Source organism: Artemia franciscana, chromosome 11 (assembly GCF_032884065.1).
Source record: "Artemia franciscana chromosome 11, ASM3288406v1, whole genome shotgun sequence".
NCBI lineage: Eukaryota > Metazoa > Arthropoda > Branchiopoda > Anostraca > Artemiidae > Artemia > Artemia franciscana.
This window is the reverse complement of record NC_088873.1, coordinates 11,254,873-11,275,860: the sequence shown is the minus strand read 5'-3', so window position 1 is coordinate 11,275,860 and position 20,988 is coordinate 11,254,873. Positions and strand designations below refer to the sequence as shown.

Here is a 20,988-nt window from a genome sequence, read left to right as displayed (position 1 = left end):
GAATACCAGACAAATACACTAAAGCGACTAGTGCTATGTACGAGAATAACATTGCTGCGATTAAGGTAGGAAATGAGGTCAGCAGCTGGTTTCGTATTAAATCAAGAGTTAATAGGGTTGTGTTTTATCACCCTTTACATGGGTCCTTCTGATGGATTTTGTCTTAAGAAGCACGGAGTAGGCAATAGAAGACCACGGAATTAAATGGAGAGGAAAAATTCCCCTTGACTTACATTATGCTGACGACTTAACCATCCTTGAGGGAAGTGTGAGCAAAATGAATAAACTTTTAAAGGTTTTGCGGATTCAGGGTGCTAGATTAGGCTTGAAAATTAAAGTTAAGAAGACTAAGTCACTAAGGCTAGGAATAAGTAAAGATTAAAAGTTGACGTTGGGCAACGAAATGATTGATCGGTTGGACAGCTTCACTTACTTTGGTAGTATTATTAATACAGACGGTGGGAGCAGTGAAGATGTTAAAAGTAGAATAGCGAAGGCTCAGGGTGTTTTTTTACAGTTAAAAAAAGTTTACAGTGATGATATTCGTCAAGCATGGCTCAAAAACATGGGCACTCCGAAGAAGAAGAAGATTTTCTAGGTGTTTTCCAGAGAAAGTACTGATGATAGTGGTCAAATATGGCTCTGAAGATGGGCACTCCGAAAAGGAGATGAAGATTTGCTTGATGTTTTCCAGAGAAATTGTTCTGGATTGTTTTCGGCTGACTGACAGTGTTTTGAACAGTAGGTTGTGTGAAAAGTGTGGTTCAATCCCACTTTCCAAGGCTATAATGAGAGAAAGGTTGAGATGGTTAGGGCACGTTCTGCAGATGAAGGATGATAGATTGCCAAAGATTGTCCTATTCGGCGAACCTTCTAGGGCTAAACAAAAAGCAGGTTGTTCGCGGTTGGGGTCGGAGGATGTCATTAAGAAAGATTTGAAGGAAATGCGAATTTCCTGGTAGGGCGTAAAGAGGGAGGCATTGAATAGATTGGGATGGACGAGGAGCGTTCGTAGCTCTGTTGGCCTCAGGTGGCTGGGTGCTGTGGTGAGTTATTAGCAGTAGTAATAGTATATCGCCTAGTATAGCTTAGTGCTTTATATCGGTCCTGTTAGCAAATCTGGACAATTTGTTACCGTGTACTAAGTAGAAAGTCTTCTTCTTCGGGGGACATGGGTTCAATTCCGTCGACATCAGTTTCTCCAGAAATTCCATCAAGATAAATTGTGCCATTTTCAAGGTTTCTTATCTCTCTATTAACGTCCAAATCATCCTCATTTGTTGGGAATGTAAACGGTGAGGTGTCCATGAGAACAATCGGTGTAGAAAGCTGGAAAAAAGGTCATAAAAACATCAAGAGGTCAAGAGGTCATGAGAGGTACAAAAAAAGAGATCAAGATAAACATAAGCTAGACTTAAAGATAAAATTAACAGGAGCGGTCCTAATCGTCAGAATTTTAGAGAGTGAATTGCACACATTTTTGTTTTATTTTCAGAAGGTTTTGGCCTTCTACTTAGGTTTCATTTTCTTTCTTTAGTTTATAGTTTTTAGCGCTCATTAGTTTTCATCATTTTTTTCTTATTCTGTATTTTATTTATTTTTTCCTTTTAGTTCCTATTTCTTAAAGCCCCCAGAGGTACCAAAACCAATAATTTCTAAAATGTTTGTACATAAAGATAAGGTTTGGCAAAAACCATATTTCTTTTAAGAATTCTGAGAGGAAGGGGTGAAAGCCTTACTTCCTTTCTTAGTTAGTTTTAGCACAGGGTCTTAGCTCCTTGTCACTAAAATCTGTAATTTTGACCCCCCCCCCCCTAATTCCTCTCTGGATACATTTTGGGGGATGTAACCAGTATTGTCCATAGCTTAAACAACCTCTTTTTTTTATCCTATTTCCAAAGTTACTACCTAGTCAAAGGAGCCATCAGCATACCAAAATATGATTATTGGGTCTTTGAGTTTCTATTACGAAAAAAACATAGCAAGTGCGAGAGTTTTATCTATACTACATAAAATAAAAGTAGGACTTGATTCAGAGATAGATTTGGAGACAAAATAAATCAACGTTTCAATAAGGGTGAGGGGAGGGAGAGCAACTGGTTTAAAGCCCCCAGAAGCACCCAAACCTATAATTTATAAAATGGTTAGAAATAAAGATAAGGTTTGGTAAAAACCATATTTCTTTTAAGAATACTGAGAGGAAGGAGTTGAAAGCAATTGATTTAGAGCCCCCAGAAGAACCCCAAATGTTTAAAAATGAAGTTAAGAATACATAGAGAGGAAGGGCTTGAAAGCCTTACTTCCTTTCTTAGTTAGTTTCAAGGCAGGTTCTTAGGTCCATATCACTAAAATCTGTAATTTTGACCTTCTATTTCCTCCCTGGACATATTTTGAGAGATCTGACCAGTCTTATCTAGGGTTTAAACAATTTCAAAAAAAATCCTATTTCTAAAGTTAGTACCTAATAAAGCAACCATCAGCATATCTAAATATGATTTTTGGGATTTTGAGTTTCTATTACGGAAAAAATACCCTAATTTTGGAAGTTTTATCTTAACTATAAAAAATAAAAGTATGATGGACAGTCACTAGGACCAGATTCCATTGACTGCTTTTGGAAAGGAGATATATTAACGTTTCAATTAGGGCAAGGGGAGAGCAACAGATTTACCCCCCCCCCCCCCCCGAAGCATCCCAAAAACATAATTTTGAAGTCTGTAAAAAATGATATGATTGGGCACAACTAGATGTATTTTAAGAAGTGAGAGAGGAAGGAGTTGAAAGCCCTACTTTTGGTAAATTTTCCGATTAGCTCACTAATGAAGTAGCTAATAAAGAGACATACCTTTAGGATAAGAATTTCATCCTAAGTTCAAATATGACATTTACTTGCATTGCAAATGAACTGCAACCCACTCCCCCGCTAATGTGCAAATATATACACTGAATTGTGTACATGCAGTGAGTATGCCATTGTTTTGAGAAACTGTTCATTCGAATTTGCAGAAAAGTGTGACTTCCGGACAATTCAGTGGATGTATACAGCTCTTAGTACATAATTGCCCAGTAGGGGGGAAGGGGCTAAATCCATTTCCGACGCAAATGAATCTTATATTTGGATTCAGGATGAAATTCTGATTTACAGTTAAGTGAATTCCTTGGCTATCTCATTAGTGAGTCAACAGGAAAATTTACCTTCCTTCCTTCCTCTGATTTGAGTTCAGGATCTTACCTCCATATCATCAAAACTCGCACTTTTGACAGTATCATCAAATTGGACAGCATCCTCGGTTTCAATGTCAGTTAACTTTCCACGATCATCAATAAAGCCTTTTAAGCAAACTTGAACTTCTTCAACTGTCTGAGTAACTACAGTTTGTATCACAGGACCTAATCTTCGACGATCTTGACTCAACTCTGTCCTCGGATAGCTTGGTGGCAATGAAGATGACTCTTTGTGATCTTGTTCATTAGAGTTGTTTTTTAGTGACTCGCTACTTGAATCGTTTTTTTCCCTGCTATAGCTAAAGATTTCTGCAGACTCGAAAGGACTGGCATTTTCTGATTTCTTGAATATTTTACTGCTTTCTTCTTTTCTTCCAAAGCGCTCAGCTCTCCATGGAGGCACATCACTCACAATTCTACAGCTGATTTTTTCAAATTCATATTCAGGGGCAGGTTTTGTTTCAGTTTTCATCAGGTTTTCTTCGGCAGTAGGTTTTAATTCGTTGCGAGAGCACTTATCTGACTTTTCTATATCTATTTTTGTATCATCAACAATTCCACTATCTAAACTCTCATATTTTTGCGCCTTTTCACTTTGCTCCACTTCTTCTATCCATGAATTTACTAATTCGTCTGTAATTGTATCTTCAACACCTTCGTTGTCAACCAGATTCCCTAGTTCTTCGGCAACGCTGTCAAGAGATTCATTACTTTTTCTAACACTATCTGTCACTTTCTGAGAAAGCGTTTCACCTTCTTCTATAGTACCCTTTTTCAATGTTGAGTAAAATATAGTTGGCATTGAAGAAGATAAAGGAACAGTAGTTACTTGATTATTCTCACTTTCATTACCTAATTGTCCTAAGGAGGGTTGCTTTTCTAAATCTGAAGCAGGACGTATTCGCTGATTAAGAAACTCGATTGTTGTGCTGGTGACATGCTTCGCGCTATCCGGACTAGAAATAGAATTTGTGCTATTTTCACAGGTCTTGGCAGCAGTCAATAAGCCTTCGCTAGAAGAGCTGACGACTGGAGAAGATAATTCCAATTTTGAAGAGTCACTAGCGTTAGATACATAATTCCTTGGGAAATCAAAAACCAAACTAGATGGCTCTGGAGGCTCTGTTGCTGGTTCTGAATCATGCCTAACCCGTTTGAATTTGTCATCAGAACCTAAAAAGAGTTATATACTGTCTTAGACTAGCCTGACTATTCAACATATAATATAAATAAATTCAACATATATAAATTCAACATAAGATTGAAAAATCGCTAAGATCAGCATTACTTTATATTAAAAAAATCGTACGGCAACTAAGACAGCTTTTATTTTCTTTTTTTCTGCAACAAATGAGGCAGCCTTGGAAAAGAAACAGAAAGAAAACAATAGAGAAAAACAGAAAAAGGCACTTTTCAACTTCTCATTAAAAAACAATTTATACCTGCGAGATACTGCTGATTAACAAGCTGTGATAAATCCCACCAGCAGATGTCAATTAACATGTACAGTAATACAGCATAGCATTAAGTATAACATATATAGTTTGGTCTAAGCAGCACTAACACAAGATCTGAGTGACACCAGATGTGATGTGATAAAAATAGTTCAAATATCAATTGTTAATTATGTATGATTTTGAGATTTATTTGATTGGTTTTGAAATTAATGGAATAGTAATTAAATCATGATTTATTTTGTATTTTCATATTTTTTAGAGCCTTCAACTTTTTCCGTGTTGTTTTTGGATTCATTTTTCCTCCTTCCTCCATATCATGCCCTTGCATTTGGGGGGGGGGGGGGGGCTTGGTTTGTATCAGTTTTTTAATAAATGATACTGAAAAATAGCTTAAAACTGGAACAGCTTTTTTTTCAGTCCTCCAGATGAATTTTTAAGCAACAATTTCAACGAAGCATTAAGTCACGAAACACGCCTTATAGTGGATTCATCAAAAGTTTCCGTCAAAATTTATGCTTGAAAATCCATCTAAAATCAGGAAAACTCATAGCCAAGGTAAGCTTAAACGCCATTTTTATTATAGCCTGAAAAAAGTAAATCTAAAATAACTTGAATAAAACGCCACTAAGTACTGGCGATTTTTAGAAGCCCTTTGCATTGCGAGAACTACATGCAAGTTCCAGTAAAAAAAAAAGCTTAAAAAGGCCTACACACTGACATGTGGGATACACTGACAAGCATACAAGAAAACAGGAACTATTCCAAAACATCCCAGTCCCAATTACTCGTTGTCTACGGGGAGGGTCATAATTGTTTTTTTTTGTTTTTTTTTTTTAATGAAATTATAATTTATAATTACATTTTATTATAATTAGAATCGATTATTGTACAAAGTTTCTTTTCTTTCATTTTTAAAGCCATGGACAAGCATAGGCCTACAGTAAGCTAAAAATATACAAATATCCATTCAATCAAATAACACAAGTAATGTGTTAGCATAAAAATCACTTCAGAAGAAAAAAGAATTAGCCTAGAAAACCTTCAATTGGGATGTCTTATTTAGCCTATTGCTTTATATTGCAATTATATGGCAAAAAGCTTCAAACGTTTAATATAATAAGTATTGCATATTTTTGGCCAGTTTTTACTGAATTGTAGTTGAAAATTTGCTTAAAAAGTTTCAATGTTCCTTTTAAGTATTTCTACTTCATTTATAGTCAGAACATATTTTTAACAACAGGCTAAAAACCCAGATTGGAACCTGATTTCATCGATTACGTTCAGCTTGCTATCTGCTAGAACCACCCACACGCGCAGTGACGTAGTGAACTGAAATTCTGTACCAGTAGGCATCTGAATGTAGTATTTTTATAAAATAAAAAAAAAACAAGTTTTTTAACTGCAAGTAAGGAGCGACAATTAAAATTTAAAACGAACAGAAACTATTCCCTATATGAAATTTCCTCAATCCCTTGCTCTTTACGCTAAAGTTTGACTCTTTCTCACAACTCTACTTTTTAAAACAATAAAAAACTAAATACTTCATACATATAATGATATCAACTACTGAAAAGCCAATCAGTTCAAAGTTTGATTTTACTGTAATTTCATTTTCTTTCAATATTGTAACAAGTACGTAAGAAAACGTTTGTAATAAAGCGCCATTTTCAGTAAAGCGCCAATGACGCAGTAGGTTTTAGACTTTTACAGTTAGGGAAGGAGACAGTACCCATAGTCTTTCTTTAATTGATTTTTGTTCGTTTCAATCTTGATTCTCATATTTAATTGAAGCTTTATTCGTTTAAAGGTTTATTCATTCATTTACGTTAGTACATGTTGAATTTTTGTTGGCTATGATTGTGTATTTAGTTTCTGTTCGCTTTGGGTTTCCTTTATTCTACAATAGTAGAATATTTTTGTTCGTTTTAAGCTTGATTTGCATATTCAATTTTAGCTGAACTCGTTCTAAGATTTATTTATTCATTTATATTAGTACAACAAAAGAACAAAAACGAAAGCAATGCAATACAGGAAGAATGGAACAACAAAAACAGTGCAAGAAGGAATAAGAAACCCAGAAACAGTTTTTTTTTTATATATAGAAAACCAAAGACAATTAATCCCCACCTCCTCCCGCGCAAAAAAGCGAACTTTTGACTTTTTTTTACTTTTTTTACATAATTAACGAAAATGTGAACTATTACAGATATAAATCACTACATAAGGGAAAAATTTAAATTTTGCTAACGCAAACCAAATGTATTTAATCTACTCCGACCCCATCCAGGTAATAAGAGTCCAGCCTATGGCTGGTTAGATTTTAATTACCTTTAGTTTTATTGACGAGCAATTCTGATTTTCCCTTTCTCTTCTTCATCTGATTCGTTGCAATTCCCTTTTTCTTATTATTAGACGTTTCTGTTCTTTTCTAGTTTTATCGGCATTGAGTATGCCTTGTTTGACGCATCTAAAGATATTGGCGGACTTTTTTTTTTATCTTTCCTTGTCCTTTTTTTGGTGGCCAGCGTTTACCCCCCCCCCCCCGGGAAAATACCCCCATCGGAAAATATCACCCGACGCAGCTGGTTGGTCTCCAATCCCTTTGGACTTAAGAAAAAAAGAAATAGAAATCTCAATTTCTTTACTTTCAGAGTAACAGCGTAGACCAGAGATATAACCAACAAGAGCTAAGAGCTCAAACGGCACTTGTGACGAAGTCGGAAGAGCCAAGAGCCAAGAGCTCATATGGTATGAGCTCTAGCAAAATTCTAAGAATCAATAGATTGCTTTAAAAGGAAAATCAGAGGCTGAAGCAGATTGGGATTTAAAATAAGAGCTTTCAGTCACGAGGTCCTTCTAAATATCAAAATTCATCAAGATCCGATTACCCACTCGTAAGTTAAAAATACCTCAATTTTTCTAATTTTTCCTTTCCCTTCAGCCCCTCAGATGGTCGAATCGGGGAAAACGACTTTATCAAGTCAATGTGTGCAGCTCCCTGAGACGCCTACCAATTTTCATCGTCCTAGCACGTCCAGAAGCACCAAACTTCGCCAAAGCACTGGACCCCCTTAACTCCCCAAAGAGAGCGGATCCAGTCTGGTTATGTCAATCACGTATCTACAACATTTATAAGCGTTTTCCAAGATTTTTGGTTTCTTCCACCAGCTCCCCCCAATGTCAACAGATCTGGTCGGGATTTGAAATAAGAGCTGTGAGAAATGAGTTCTCACTAAATATCAAATTTCATTAAGATTCGGTCCCCCTTTCTTAAGTTAAAAATACCTAAATTTTTCTAATTTTTTCCAATTAACAAACCCCAGCTCCCCCAAAGAGAACGGATCCGTTCCAATTGTGTCAATCTCGTATCTATAACTTGTGTTTATTCTTCCCATCAAGTTTCATCCCGATCTCTCCACGTTAGGCGTTTTCAAAGATTTCCGGTTTCCAAGATTTCTGGTTCCCCCTGCAACCCACTATGTCCCCGGATCCGATTCGAATTGAAAATGAAGATCTGAGACATAAGATTATTCCATATATCAGGTTTCATTAAGGTCCGATTACCCATTCGTAAGATACCTCGATTTCCAAGAATTCCGGTTTCTCCTTCCAACTCCCCCAATGTCACCAGATCTGGTCGAGATTTAAAAATGAGAGTTCTAAAGCACAATATCATTCTAAATATCAAATTTCATTAAGATCTGATCACCCGTTTGTAAGTTGAAAATACTTCAGTTTTTCTAATTTTTCCGAATTAACCCCCCCCCCCCCCCCAACTCCACGAAAGAGAGCGGATCCGGTCCGGTTTTGTCAGTCACGTATCTTGGACTTGTGTTTATTCTTCACACCAAGTTTCATCCTGATCTCTCCGCTTTAAGAGTTTTAAAAGATTCCCCCCCCAAATGACACTGGACCCGGTCGGGATTTAAAATAAGAGATCTCAGTTACGAGGTCCTTCTAAATATGAAATTTCATTAAGATCCGATTACCCGTTCGTAAGTTGAAAATGCCTCATTTTTTCTAATTTTTCCGATTTAACCGCCCCCCCCCCCCAGACGGTCGAATCGGGAAACGACAATTTTTAATTTAATCTGGTCTGGTTCCTGATACGCCTTCGCACCGTCCTAGCTTACCTGGAAGTGCCTAAAGTAGCAAAACCGGGATAGACAGACAGACCGACAGAATTTGCGATCGCTATATGTCCCTTGGTAGATTACACAAAAAAAACAAGTTTTTTTAAATGAAAGTAAGCAGCGAGATTAAAACTTAAAACGAACAGAAATTACTCCGTATATGAAAGGGGCTTTTCCTCCTCAACGCCCCGCTCTTTACGCTAAAGTCTCTCTTAACTCTATATTTTAAAACAATAAAAAACTTTAGCGTAAAGAGCGGGATGTTGAGGAGGAAAAGCCCCTTTCATATACGGAGTAATTTCTGTTCGTTTTAAGTTTTAATTTCGCTCCTTACTTTCATTTTAAAAAAAACTTGTTTTTTTTTGTTTAATTTCTGGACGTTTTTGAATTAATGCATGTTTTGATCTTGGCTCTCCGCGCCTAAAAAATTAAAACAAAATTTGCACATAAGTTTTTTGGGGCTAAATGGCTTTTTCATAGTTTTAATCGGAAGGTTTTGCGAAAAAGGGAGCGAGGGAGGAGGCCCTCCAATTTTTGATTATTTTAAAAGGCAACTATAACTTTTAGTTTTTTACGAACGTTTTCATAGGTAAAAAATAAACTTACGAATTAACTTACGTAGCGAACTTCTATATTCGTATGTTTTTATTGCGTATATAAGGGGGCTCACCCCTCGTCGATTCCTCACTCTTTACACTAAAGCTTAAATTTTGTCCCAATTCCTTAAGAATAACCCCTGAATCACAAAGGCCGTAGAATAAATAGTTGAAATTACTAAAAAATACTTTAGCGTAAAGAGCGAGGTATTACGAGGAGGTAAACCCCTCATATGCGTAATAATTTCTATTTGTTTTAAGTTTTAATGCTGCTCCTCACTTTCAGTAGAAAAAACTTTTCATATTTATTTTTCATTGTTTTTTAAATAATGCTAGAAGATCCTGCGCCCCCTCCATTGAAATTCTCTTCCCCCATGAGAAGTTCCTCCATGGAAAGATCCTCCCACGTAAGCCCCCCTTCAACTCTCCCCCAAACCAAAAAAATCCCCCTGAAAACGTCTGTACACTTCCCAATAACCATTACTATATGTAAACAATGGTCAAAGTTTGTAACTTGTAGCCTCTTCTACGGGGACTACGGGGGAGTAAGTCGTCCCCAAAGACATAGTTATTAGGTTTTTCAACTATGGTGAATAAAATGGCTATCTCAGAATTTTGATGCGTTGACTTTGGGAAAATAATCAGCGTGGGAGGGAGCCTAGGTGCCCTCCAATTTTTTTGGTCACTTAAAAAGGGCACTAGAACTTTTCATTTCCGTTAGAATGAGCCCTCTCGCAACATTCTAGGACCACGATCGAGTCGATACGATCGCCCCTGAGAAAAAAAACAAAAAAAAAAACAAAAAAAAAACAAATAACGACGCATCCGTGATTTGTCTTCTGGCAAAAAAAAGCGAAATTCCACATTTTTGTAGATTGGGGCTTGAAACAATAAGGTTCTACAATGAGGTTCTCTGATAGGCTGAGTCTGACGGTGTGATTTTCGTTAAGATCGTATGACTTTTAGGGGGTGTTTCCCCCTATTTTCTAAAATGAGGCAAATTTTCTCAGGCTCGTAACTTTTGATGGGTACGACTAATCTTGATGAAACTTATATATTTAAAATCAGCATTAAAATGCAATTCTTTTGACGTAACTATTGGCATCAAAATTCCATTTTTTAGAGTTTCGGTTACTATTCAGCCGGGTCGCTCCTTACTACAGTTCGTTACCACGAACTGTTTGATACCAAGTGCCATAAAAATAATAATAAAGTAGATATCAACTTCACATTTTTGATGCGTTTTTAAGTTTCTTTTGTACCCCCCCCCCCCCAAAAAAAAAAAACTTTGCTGGGAAATAACCACTTTGCTGGCTTTTTGTTGGAAACTTTTCACGGAGGGGATTACCTGCATGATTTTAAAAACAATCAGAAATTAGTCTTTTTCAAATGAAAGTGCGCAAGAAACTTTTTTTTTACCTGAGATCGTCCGCAAGAAAGTTTCTTGGTAGAATTTTCAGCTATAATGGAATTGTCCTGGGGGAATTTCCCTCGAGGGGGTGTATTTTTACATGAAAAGAACTTTCCATGGTGGAACTTTTCCGTAGGGGAAGGAATTTTTCATGGAGAAGAGCCAGATTTCCCGGTATTATTTGACAACGATTAGGAATTAAATTTAAAAAAAAACTATTTTTTGACTGAAAGTAAGGAGCAACATCAAAACTTGAAATGGACAGAAACTATTACGTATACATTAGTATGGTTTAATATATAGTATATGTATATGATTTAGTACAGTTTAGTATATAGCATACGTATACTTTAGCATATACATACTTCTAATTAATCATAAGTTCGGCTGTTTGGTAAGAATAATAAGTTGTTTTTTTTTCTAATCATTAGTTATGAAAGACTGTCGGTGTGTGCAGAGTGGGGACAGGGAATGGTGTCTGAGTCCACCTTGAGGGAGCAAAATTTTCTGGCAAGATCTGATTAAAATTTAGAAAAATAAGTTTTTTTCAGCTGAAATATTAAAATAGTAACCAAAACTAAAAGAAATAATTTTTAATATCAATAGATACATCAAAAGAATCAAATTATTATGCTGATTAAGATATGTAAGATTCATGAAGTTTAGTGTTACCCATCAAAAGTTAAGCGCCTAACAAGATTTATCCGATTTCTGAAATAGGGGGGGGGGAGGCATCTCCTAAAATTAAGGAATCTTAATGAAAATCAAAAAATCAGATTCAGCGTACCAGAGAACCATACTGTAGGATTTTCAAGCTCCTATATGTAAAAACGTGGAATTTTGCTATTTTTGCCAGAAGACAGATCAAGGATGAGTGTTTATTTGTTTGTTTTTTTTTGTATTTTTTCCAGGAGGATCGTATTGAAATAATGGTCCTAGTAGATCTAGAGAGAGTTTTCAGGAACAGTTGAATACTTTCCAGGAGGAGTTGAATACTAAACTAGATAGTTTAAATTTGACAAGGCGGAAGATGGATGGAATATTTTTTTAAGGGCGTTCAATAAAACACGAGGTTCACTTAATTAGAATAGGAAGCTTTTTAAAAGTAGTAACAGCTTTAACCTAAAGTTAATAAGGAGGGGACAACCCTTCATATACGGAATGAATTTCCCAAAATTAATATGTAAATTTTATATTTAATTTTTCATGTACAGTGAGCCAAATTCGAACCTGCATTAGTTGAAAAACATCAAGAGATTAAATGAAAAAAAAAGGTTTTTTTTACTGAAAGTAAGGAGCTACATTAAAACTTGAAACGAACAGAAATTATTCCGTATATAAAAGGGGCTGTCCCCTCCTCAACGCCTCGCTCTTTACGCTAATGTTTTCATTGTTATAAAAAGTAAAGCTGTGACACAGAGTCAAACTATAGTGTAAAGAGTGAGGCATTGAAAAAAAATAACCCCGTTCGTATACAGAATAATTTCTGTTCGTTGAAAAGCCTATTGCCTATGGCTTACGCAAAGCATTTGTTATTGGGAAGTAGACACACATTTTTCGGGGAGGCGAATTTTCCTTGGGGGAATTTTCAGTGGTGGTATGTGGGGGATGCCCGCTCTTACATGCTTCGCTCTTTATGCTAAAGAATGACTTTGCATCCCAATCCTTTACGAACAACAAGTGAACCACAAGGTTCATTAACTTAGAATAAGAAGCTTTTTGAAAACTCTAAACAATGTTAGCGTGAAGAGCGAGGTATTGTGGAAAGGATATTCTCCTCAGGTTCTAGGAATTTGCCCCCCCCCCACGGAAAATTACCCCCTACCCCGCGGAAAATACCATCCCCCAATGGAAAATACCTCCCCCGGTAAAAACCCCTCGTGGAAAATAAGGCTTTCAAAATTTGAGAATTTTATTTGAGTTTTTTTTCCGTAAGGGGAAGGAATTTCGGTACTTGTCCATTATGCGCCACTCACTCAAGTTTACGCTGAGTAAAACCCGAGAACAAACCCGTGTCTTCGTTAGTTTCTTTCAGCTTAGCGGGAGACAACACAAAGACAAATGACAGAATAGATGGGAAATATATAATTTGGGCTATAAATTTGCATATTGGGGAGGGGGGTAAAGTATTTGGATAGTTTGAAGTCAGAAATATTTCTTACCTCGTAATATGCAGAATCATTGTGCCCAACAAATTTTGCATGCAGACCCCGCTACTTTACCCCCCTCCTAATGTGCAAATATATAGCCCAAATTTGTCAATGGCCTCGGGCGGTTTGGTGCTGCGATGAGTTGTTAGTAATAGCAGTAGTAGTACCATTGAATATTATAAACATTTTAATAACAAATACTAAATTACTGAAAACATCAGTGCCGGCCCGGAAGTATTACAATTTCTACCAATTTTTCATGTGGAGATGTTTCGGTGAAATTATCTGGGGCTATTTTCCATGTGTTTTGATTTCTGGGAAATGATTTGCACGGAAGGGGGCATTTCTGGAGTAATCGAGAAACCGATTAGAGATTAAAGCCTTATTTATATGAAAGAATGTTAAGGAGAATTTTTCAGGCTGAATCATTCGCAAGCAATTTTACACGGAGGCTGAATTCTCAGCGAGGATGGAACTGTCTGGAGGTTATTTGACGGGGAGAAGGTTTACTTTACAGTGGATTAAATTCCACTGAAGGAGAACTGAAAACCCTGTTTTCAGGGTTTGAAAACAGGGTTTCAAACCCTATTGCTTGAACATAGCATTTGTTATTGGGAAGTAAACAGACATTTTCGGGGGAGGGGCGAATTTTCTCTGGAGGGATTTTCAGTGGTGGGATGTGGGGGATGCCCCCTCTTAAATACTTCGTTTTAAGTGAAACATAAGGTTCGTTAAATTGGAATAAGATAGCTTTTTGAACATTCTAAAAACGTTAGCAGGAAGAGCGAGGTATTGTGGACGGGGATATCTTCCTCATATCTTAATAATTTCTGTTCGTTTAAGTTTTAATGTTGATCCTTACTTTCAGTTGAAAAAAAAACTTTTTTTTGTTTAATCGCTCAAAGGCACAAACAGCTCTTTGAAATGCCGCTGATTTCACGCTTTGGATGCGTGAGCTAATTGTATATAGGCAGTTAGATTGCCTCTGTATCGCCTTTGTCAAAACAGCGTTAATCAGCTATGCAAAAGTGGAATGTGACGTAAATTATGCAAATAAGGTACAAAATTTTCCTGAAGTCCTGACCATAATTGACTTATTCTAAATAGATTACAAAAAAATGAAAACGGGGATAATTTTTTTTTAGCTTTTCAAGATATCCAAGGTTATTGCAGAGCAGGTTGGAGAAGTATTTTTCTTATTATTTTTTTATAGCTTATTTTAACATATTATTTTTTTAGACATCTGAACTCACACATACTTTGTATAAGCTGTTTTCTTTACAAGCCAATGTGGATTAATTTTTTTAGAGTAAAAAAAAACATGATGCATCAAAATTAAGACAAAAATGAGGAAGGGTGATCAATTTTTTCAAGGCTTTTTGAGGTATCCGAGCTCATTGCAGAGCAGGTTACAACAGTATTTTCCATGTTATTTTTTAAGTAGCTACTTTCAATATAACTTTTTTTTCTTTTAGACATCCGAATTCACATTTATTTTGCATAAGCTGTTTTCTTTAAAAACAGATGTGTATTGTTTTTTTTAGGCCTGTAATATACCAAACCAAAAAAATGATGTATCAAGCTAGCATATCTCAAAAAGCTATTTCTCTATACGATAAAATACTGAAGCTCAATTTTATTTCTTTTGGCCCAAATAAAACAAAAATAAATTTTTGGGGGGCTCTTCTTTCTGCTGAATAATAAACTGCAGATTTCTGGGGAAAATGGACAGGCTGTTGCAAGCAAATACCCACCCTCACCCTAAACTAATAGGTTTCAAACTTCCACTTTTTCGTTTTGGACCAAAAAGAAAAGAGGAAAAACCCGGGCAGCACAACTTTTAAGCATTTTTTAACACCCAAACCTTTGCACAGTCTGACCTACTAAAGGGATGATTTTCAAATACTTGGGGATTGTCTTTGATTTTTTGCCCATAGGAAATAAATGGGGAAAGAATATTGACGAATATTAAACGATTTATCAGCAAGTGAATACTAATAAACCAAAAGTTTCATTTCCAGCAGAACACCCAAAAGTAATCATCAGACGTCAAATGTTTCCATTTATCTGTGATGGAGAATCTGGAAATTAAACAGCATACAGAATATGTAACGAGGCATAAAAACCTGTCATGTATTTCATGCTTTATTAAGACAGGCTCAATTTATCAGTATTATGGTTCGTCTCAAGTCCATTTCAAGACTTTATGCTGCTGCAAGCAAATACCCCCTCCCCCCTAAACTAATAGGTTTCAAACTTCCACTTTTTATTTTAGACCAAAAAGAAAAGAGGAAAAACCCGGGCAGCACAACTTTTAAGCATTTTTTAACACCCAAACCTTTGCACAGTCTGATCTACTAAAGGGATGATTTTCAAATACTTGGGGATTGTCTTTGATTTTTTGCCCATAGGAAATAAATGGGGAAAGAATATCGACGAATATTAAGCGATTTATCAGAGGGTGAATACTAATAAACCAAAAGTTTCATTTCCAGCAGAACATCCAAAGGTAATCATCAGACGTCAAATATTTCCACTTATCTGTGATGGCGAATCTGGAAATTAAACAGCATACAGAATATGTAACGAGGCATAAAAACCTGTCATGTATTTCATGCTTTATTAAGACAGGCTCAATTTATCAATATTATGGTTCGCCTCAAGTCCGTTTTAAACACGTCACCTCCCAGATAATTTTTTTTCTTTTTTGAATCAACCTTCCACATCAATTAAAAACCATAGCAGATATTTTCAAGATGCAAAAATCAGAGAAAAGAGTCACCTATGTTATTGGATATGTGTATCTACACATATTAACTCCTCCTATCATGGTTGCGGCGTTAGACGCAATTGGGTAAAAAGAACGAACTCTAACCCATAGTAACCGAAAATTTTGAAACGCCTTTTGAAAGAAAATATCAAGTGAAGAAGAATCACCATTTGAAGCTGACAACTTGACGTTTACGAACGTAACGTTTACACAGCATTTTATGAACCTATGAACCTCCCTTGTTCAGTCCAAATACAGATCAATTACGGTACTAATTATATTCCGTCCAGCAATTGATTTAATTTAATCACTATTTCAAAAAGTTACACATTTTTCTAAGATATCATTAGCATAGCAGAATTTAAAGAAACGGCGACTGATTGCAGAAGAAGACTTACCTTCATCAGGCTTGTTTACAACTTCAGAAGACTGCTCAAATCTAAAAAAGGACGAATAACAATAAATATCATAATTGTAGCAAAAGTATCAACCCACAGCGTAAAAAAAAAATATATATATAATAATTTTCCTAAAAGTTACCAGAAGAGCTGAAAAGATAAATTATAGTTTTAGGTCAAAGTTACCGAGGAGGGTCTTTGCCAAAATCTTAGGTGTAATCTCCTCCCCTTTTACACAAGCGCCAACGACGACATCCATCAACACTAGATAGGAGGGAGAGGGTTCTTCCCTGACGTCGGTAGGAGGGATCCCTCCTAGAAATGTGAAAAATGTTTCATGTTTAACCCTTCCCCAGAAAAGCTCCTTTGATCCTCACTCTTAGTATCAGATCTGTGAGGACACGTATGCGTATGAGGGTGTGACTGTATGGCTATTTGTATTTGGACGGGGAAACCATTTTACAAAAATTTTGAGCAAATTGAGGCATGTCAGAAATTACAAATAAAGAGCTGCGTCTATCCTGCAGCACATGTAGTGATGTAAGTGCTGAATCATAGGCCTTGTCCAAAAATCTTACGGTAACAATAAAATTAAGACATATATTATTAGGCTAAAATCTGTAGCAAATTGATTTGTTCGTATAGATACGCACATATTGAATCCTTAGACGGTGGGTGAGCGGGGTCAATTTTCCAATTTTTTTCCATCAGACCGTATAACAGGGAAGAAAATAATTTCTTAGAACACACTGCTTTTCCATTTACGAAAAATTAAGAAAGAGAAAACGGGTTTTAATTTCAACAAAGCAGTGAACAAAAAATAAAAACAAAACTACACTTTAACTAAAAAAATAGAAAAATTCCGTAAAAATATTTTTATATTCCGTAAAAATATTCCGGAATACTTTTATTTTTTTAGTTGAAGCATCATAATTAAAATGCATAATAACACAAAAATTTTTAATCAATGCACTCTTAATCAATTTCAATGCCAATTAAAAATTTTACCTATGATTTTATGTTTTCATTTCATCTTAATTAAAAAGGGGAAGACAGTTACCACGAACTCTTTAATGGCCGCCAAGTGCTCTCAGTTTTAGTCCTAAAATAGACCCGGGTGGCAGGACCTTTTTTTTTTACTTGAGACGAAAGTGTATTTTGAGATGAAAGCATGTGAAAAATTCTTGTTTAACACATTTTAGAAGACCGAAAAGTGTTTTGTTTTTCATGGTTCTTTTCAGTCTTAAGTGGTAAAATTCTTGTTTAACACATTTTAGAAGACCGAAAAGTGTTTTGTTTTTCATGGTTCTTTTCAGTCTTAAGTGGTAAAATCTCGAGTTTTAGCTGTTAACTCTGAAATGTGGTTTTGCAAATGAATCTTTCATGAATGGATTTATGGCCTAAACTTGGCTCCAGGGAGATGTTCTACGTCCCTCCCACCTTTCCAGAAACTGATCCCCATATTTTGAAAACACTCTGGGTATCTGTGAGTCTTTATTGACATAAACTTCATTATTTAAATCAATTTTTGAATGCAATTATAATATAAATCATTTTATATTAAATATACATTTATTAATTATTAACCTATCTATTCTATTATTATTCAGATCTATTATTATTGTAGCATTATTGTAGGTAACGAACTCTAACCGAAGCGACTCGGCTCAATAGTAACCAAAGCTCTAAAAAACGCATTTTTGATATAAATGCATGCATCGAAGGAATCAGACTATTATGCCGATTCTAAATATATGATTCGTCAATTTTAGTGTTACCCATCAAAAGCTGCAAGCCTGAGAACATTTGCCTGATTCCCAAAAAAGGGAAAAACACCTCCTAAAAATCAAGAAATCTTAAAGAAAATCACATCACCAGATTCAGCATATCAGAAAACCATACTGTAGAATTTTCAAGCTCCCATACACAAAATGTAGTATTTCGGATATTTTTACCAGAAGAAAGATCACGGATGCGTGTTTATTTGTTTGTTTTGGTTTTCTTTTCCAGGAGTGATCGTATCAAAATAATTGTGCTAGAATATCGGGAGAGGGTACATTCGAACGGAAACAAAATTAGTGCTTTTTAGAAGTGACCAAAAAGATTGGAAGGTAACTAGCCCCCCTTCCAAATCCCTTTTTCCCAAAGTTGTCCGATCAAAATTTTTGGTATAGCCATGGTAATGTGCCTTCCCATATTTCGTGGGGCGAGAACTGTAATTTATGAAATTTGCACACTGTTAACACAAAGTATTTGTTATTGGTAATCGTACAGACATTTTTTTTTGAGGAAGGAATTTTGTGCTTGGGGTGGGTTTTCATAGAGAGAACATTCCATGTGGAGGAAAATTTCCGGGGAATGAACTTTCCAGGGGAAATTTTACATTATTGAGATTTGACAGAATTTCTATACGAAATTCTTTTATTTGTCTTACTCTCTCTTTGCCAACTCAATTTTGCATGTAAAGATGTTCTGGGGAATTATCCGGGTTTTTTTGTAAGCGTGTTTGGATTTCCGGGAAAAAAATTTTACGGAAGGGATTTTCGGAGTGATCGAGAAAACGATTAGAAACTAAGGTCTTTTTATATGAAAGTTTGCCAAAGAAAATTTTTCAGGCTGAATCGTCCGCACGCAATTTTACGGGGGGGGGGGGGGGGTCAGCGAGGATGGAACTGCCCAGAGGGAATTTTAAGGGGGTATATTTTACGTGGGAGTAAATTTCCACGGCGGAGTTTCCTGTGAGAGAAGGGATTTTTCAGGGATTTTTTTTAGTAAAAGTAAGGAGCAACAGTAAAACTTAAAACGACCCCCCCCCCACCCTCAATACGTTGCTTGGTACGCTAAAGTTTGACTGTTTTTCCCAATTTTTCAAGAACGGCTTCTGAAAAACAAGGGCCGTTTGTTTAGAATAGGAAGCTTTTTTAAAAGCGCTAAAAGATTTAGCGTAAAGAGGAGGGTATGGAAGGGAGGCAACCCCTTCATACACGTAATAATTTATGTCGGTTGAGTTTTAATATTGCTCCTTAATTTCAATTAAAAAATATGTTTTTTTATTGACATAGAAACAGTTAAAAAACGGTTCTTTTATTGACATAGAAACTCGAGCTTAGAAGGAACAAAGAAAAGTCTTGCCCTGTAATGACGCATTGGGATTGATCTTAGCTGGGCAATAGGGGACCGAGAGTTGAAACTCAGTCGTAGCAACACATTGCAGGACACGGAACTTGATTCCGATGATGAAAATATGTGAGAGCGTCTCCATTCAAATTCTGTTCCATTGCTTGGTTCAGTCCTACGTCTCTTATTGCCCTACTATATGGATGTCAACTTTTTCTTCTTTTCTGAAACCAGTATCTAAGTCATATGATAAAGCAAGAGGGCTTATACAGGAAACCCGTTGTTCTACAACTAACCTAACTAGCCCTTTACTTGATTTGCGGTCACTCTACATTCGTTCTTGCGCGTCATTCACTTTTCATCAACTTCATGATGATGTTCCCACATCCCTAACAAGAGCTAAGAGCTCATATGGCAGTTGCGACGGGGCAAGAAGAGCTAAGAGCCAAGGGCTCATATGATATGAGCTCTAACAAAATTCTAAGAATCAATAGGTTGATTTAAAAGGAAAATCAGAGGCTTAATGCCGGTCAGGATTTAAAATCTGAGCTCTGAGTCACTATGTAATTCTAAATATCAAATTCATTAAGATCCGATCATCCACTCATAAGTTATAAATACCGGTACCTAATTTTTTCTAATTTTTCCTCTCCCTTTGGCCCCCCAGATGGTCGAATCTGGGAACACGACTTTATCAAGTCAATTTGTGCAGCTCCCTGACACGCCTACCAATTTTCATCGTCCTAGCACGTCTAGAAGCACCAAACTCGCCAAATAACTGAACCCCTCCCCCCAACTCCCCCAAAGAGAGCGAATCCGATACGGTTACGTCAATCACGTATCAAGGATATTTGCTTATTTTATCCACCAAGCTTCATCCCGATTCCTCCACTCAAAGTGTTTTCCAAGATTTCCCCCTCCAACTCGCCCCACTGTCAAAACATCTGGTCGGGATTTGAAATAAGAGCTCTGATATCAAATATGAGCTCTGATATCAATCTGAATATCAAATTTCATTAAGATCCGATCGCCTGTTCGTACCGATCGCCCAATTTTCACGTTTTCCAAGAATTCCGGTTTCCCCCTCCAACTCCCCCCAATGTCACAGGATCTGGTCGGAAGTTAAAATTAGAGCTTTAAAGCACAAGATCCTTCTAAATATCAAATTTCATTAAGATCTGGTCACGCTTTCGTAAGTTACAAATACCTCATTTTTCCAGATTACCCCCCCCCCCAACTCAACCAAAGAGAGCAGATCCGGTCCGGTTATGTCAGTCACGTATCTTAGACAGGTTTTTATTCTTCCCATCCAGTTTCATCCTGATCTCTACGCTTTAAGTATTTTCTAAGATTTCCAGTACCCCCCCCCAATGGCGCTGGATCCGGTTGAGATTTAACATAAGAGATCTGAGTTACGAGGTGCTTCTAAATATGAAGTTTCATGAAGATCCAATCCCTCCTTCGTAAGTTAAAAATACGTCATTTTTTCTAATTTTTCAGAATTAACCCCCCCCCCCAATAGAGCGGATCCGTTCCAATTATGTAAATCACGTATCTAAGACTTCTGCTTATTTTTCCCACCAAGTTTCATCCCGATCCCTCCACTATAAGTGTTTTCCAAGATTTTAGGTTTCCCCCTCCAACTCCCCCCAATGTCACCAGATCCCGTCGGGATTTAAAATAACAGCTCTGAGACACGATATCCTTCCAAACATCAAATTTCATTAAGAT

The 20,988-nt window shown here is 36.4% G+C and overlaps 1 protein-coding gene across 1 annotated transcript in view; it reads right to left on the bottom strand.

The window, feature by feature from the left end:
• Nucleotides 1-20,988, bottom strand: part of LOC136032803 (uncharacterized) — a gene marked incomplete in the record, with an annotated part of 156,517 nt that overhangs the window by 91,168 nt on the left and 44,361 nt on the right. Inside the window, 3 exon segments of the mRNA XM_065713192.1 lie at nucleotides 1,136-1,329; nucleotides 3,233-4,398; nucleotides 16,141-16,181. Coding sequence (XP_065569264.1) covers nucleotides 1,136-1,329; nucleotides 3,233-4,398; nucleotides 16,141-16,181 — 1,401 coding nt within the window.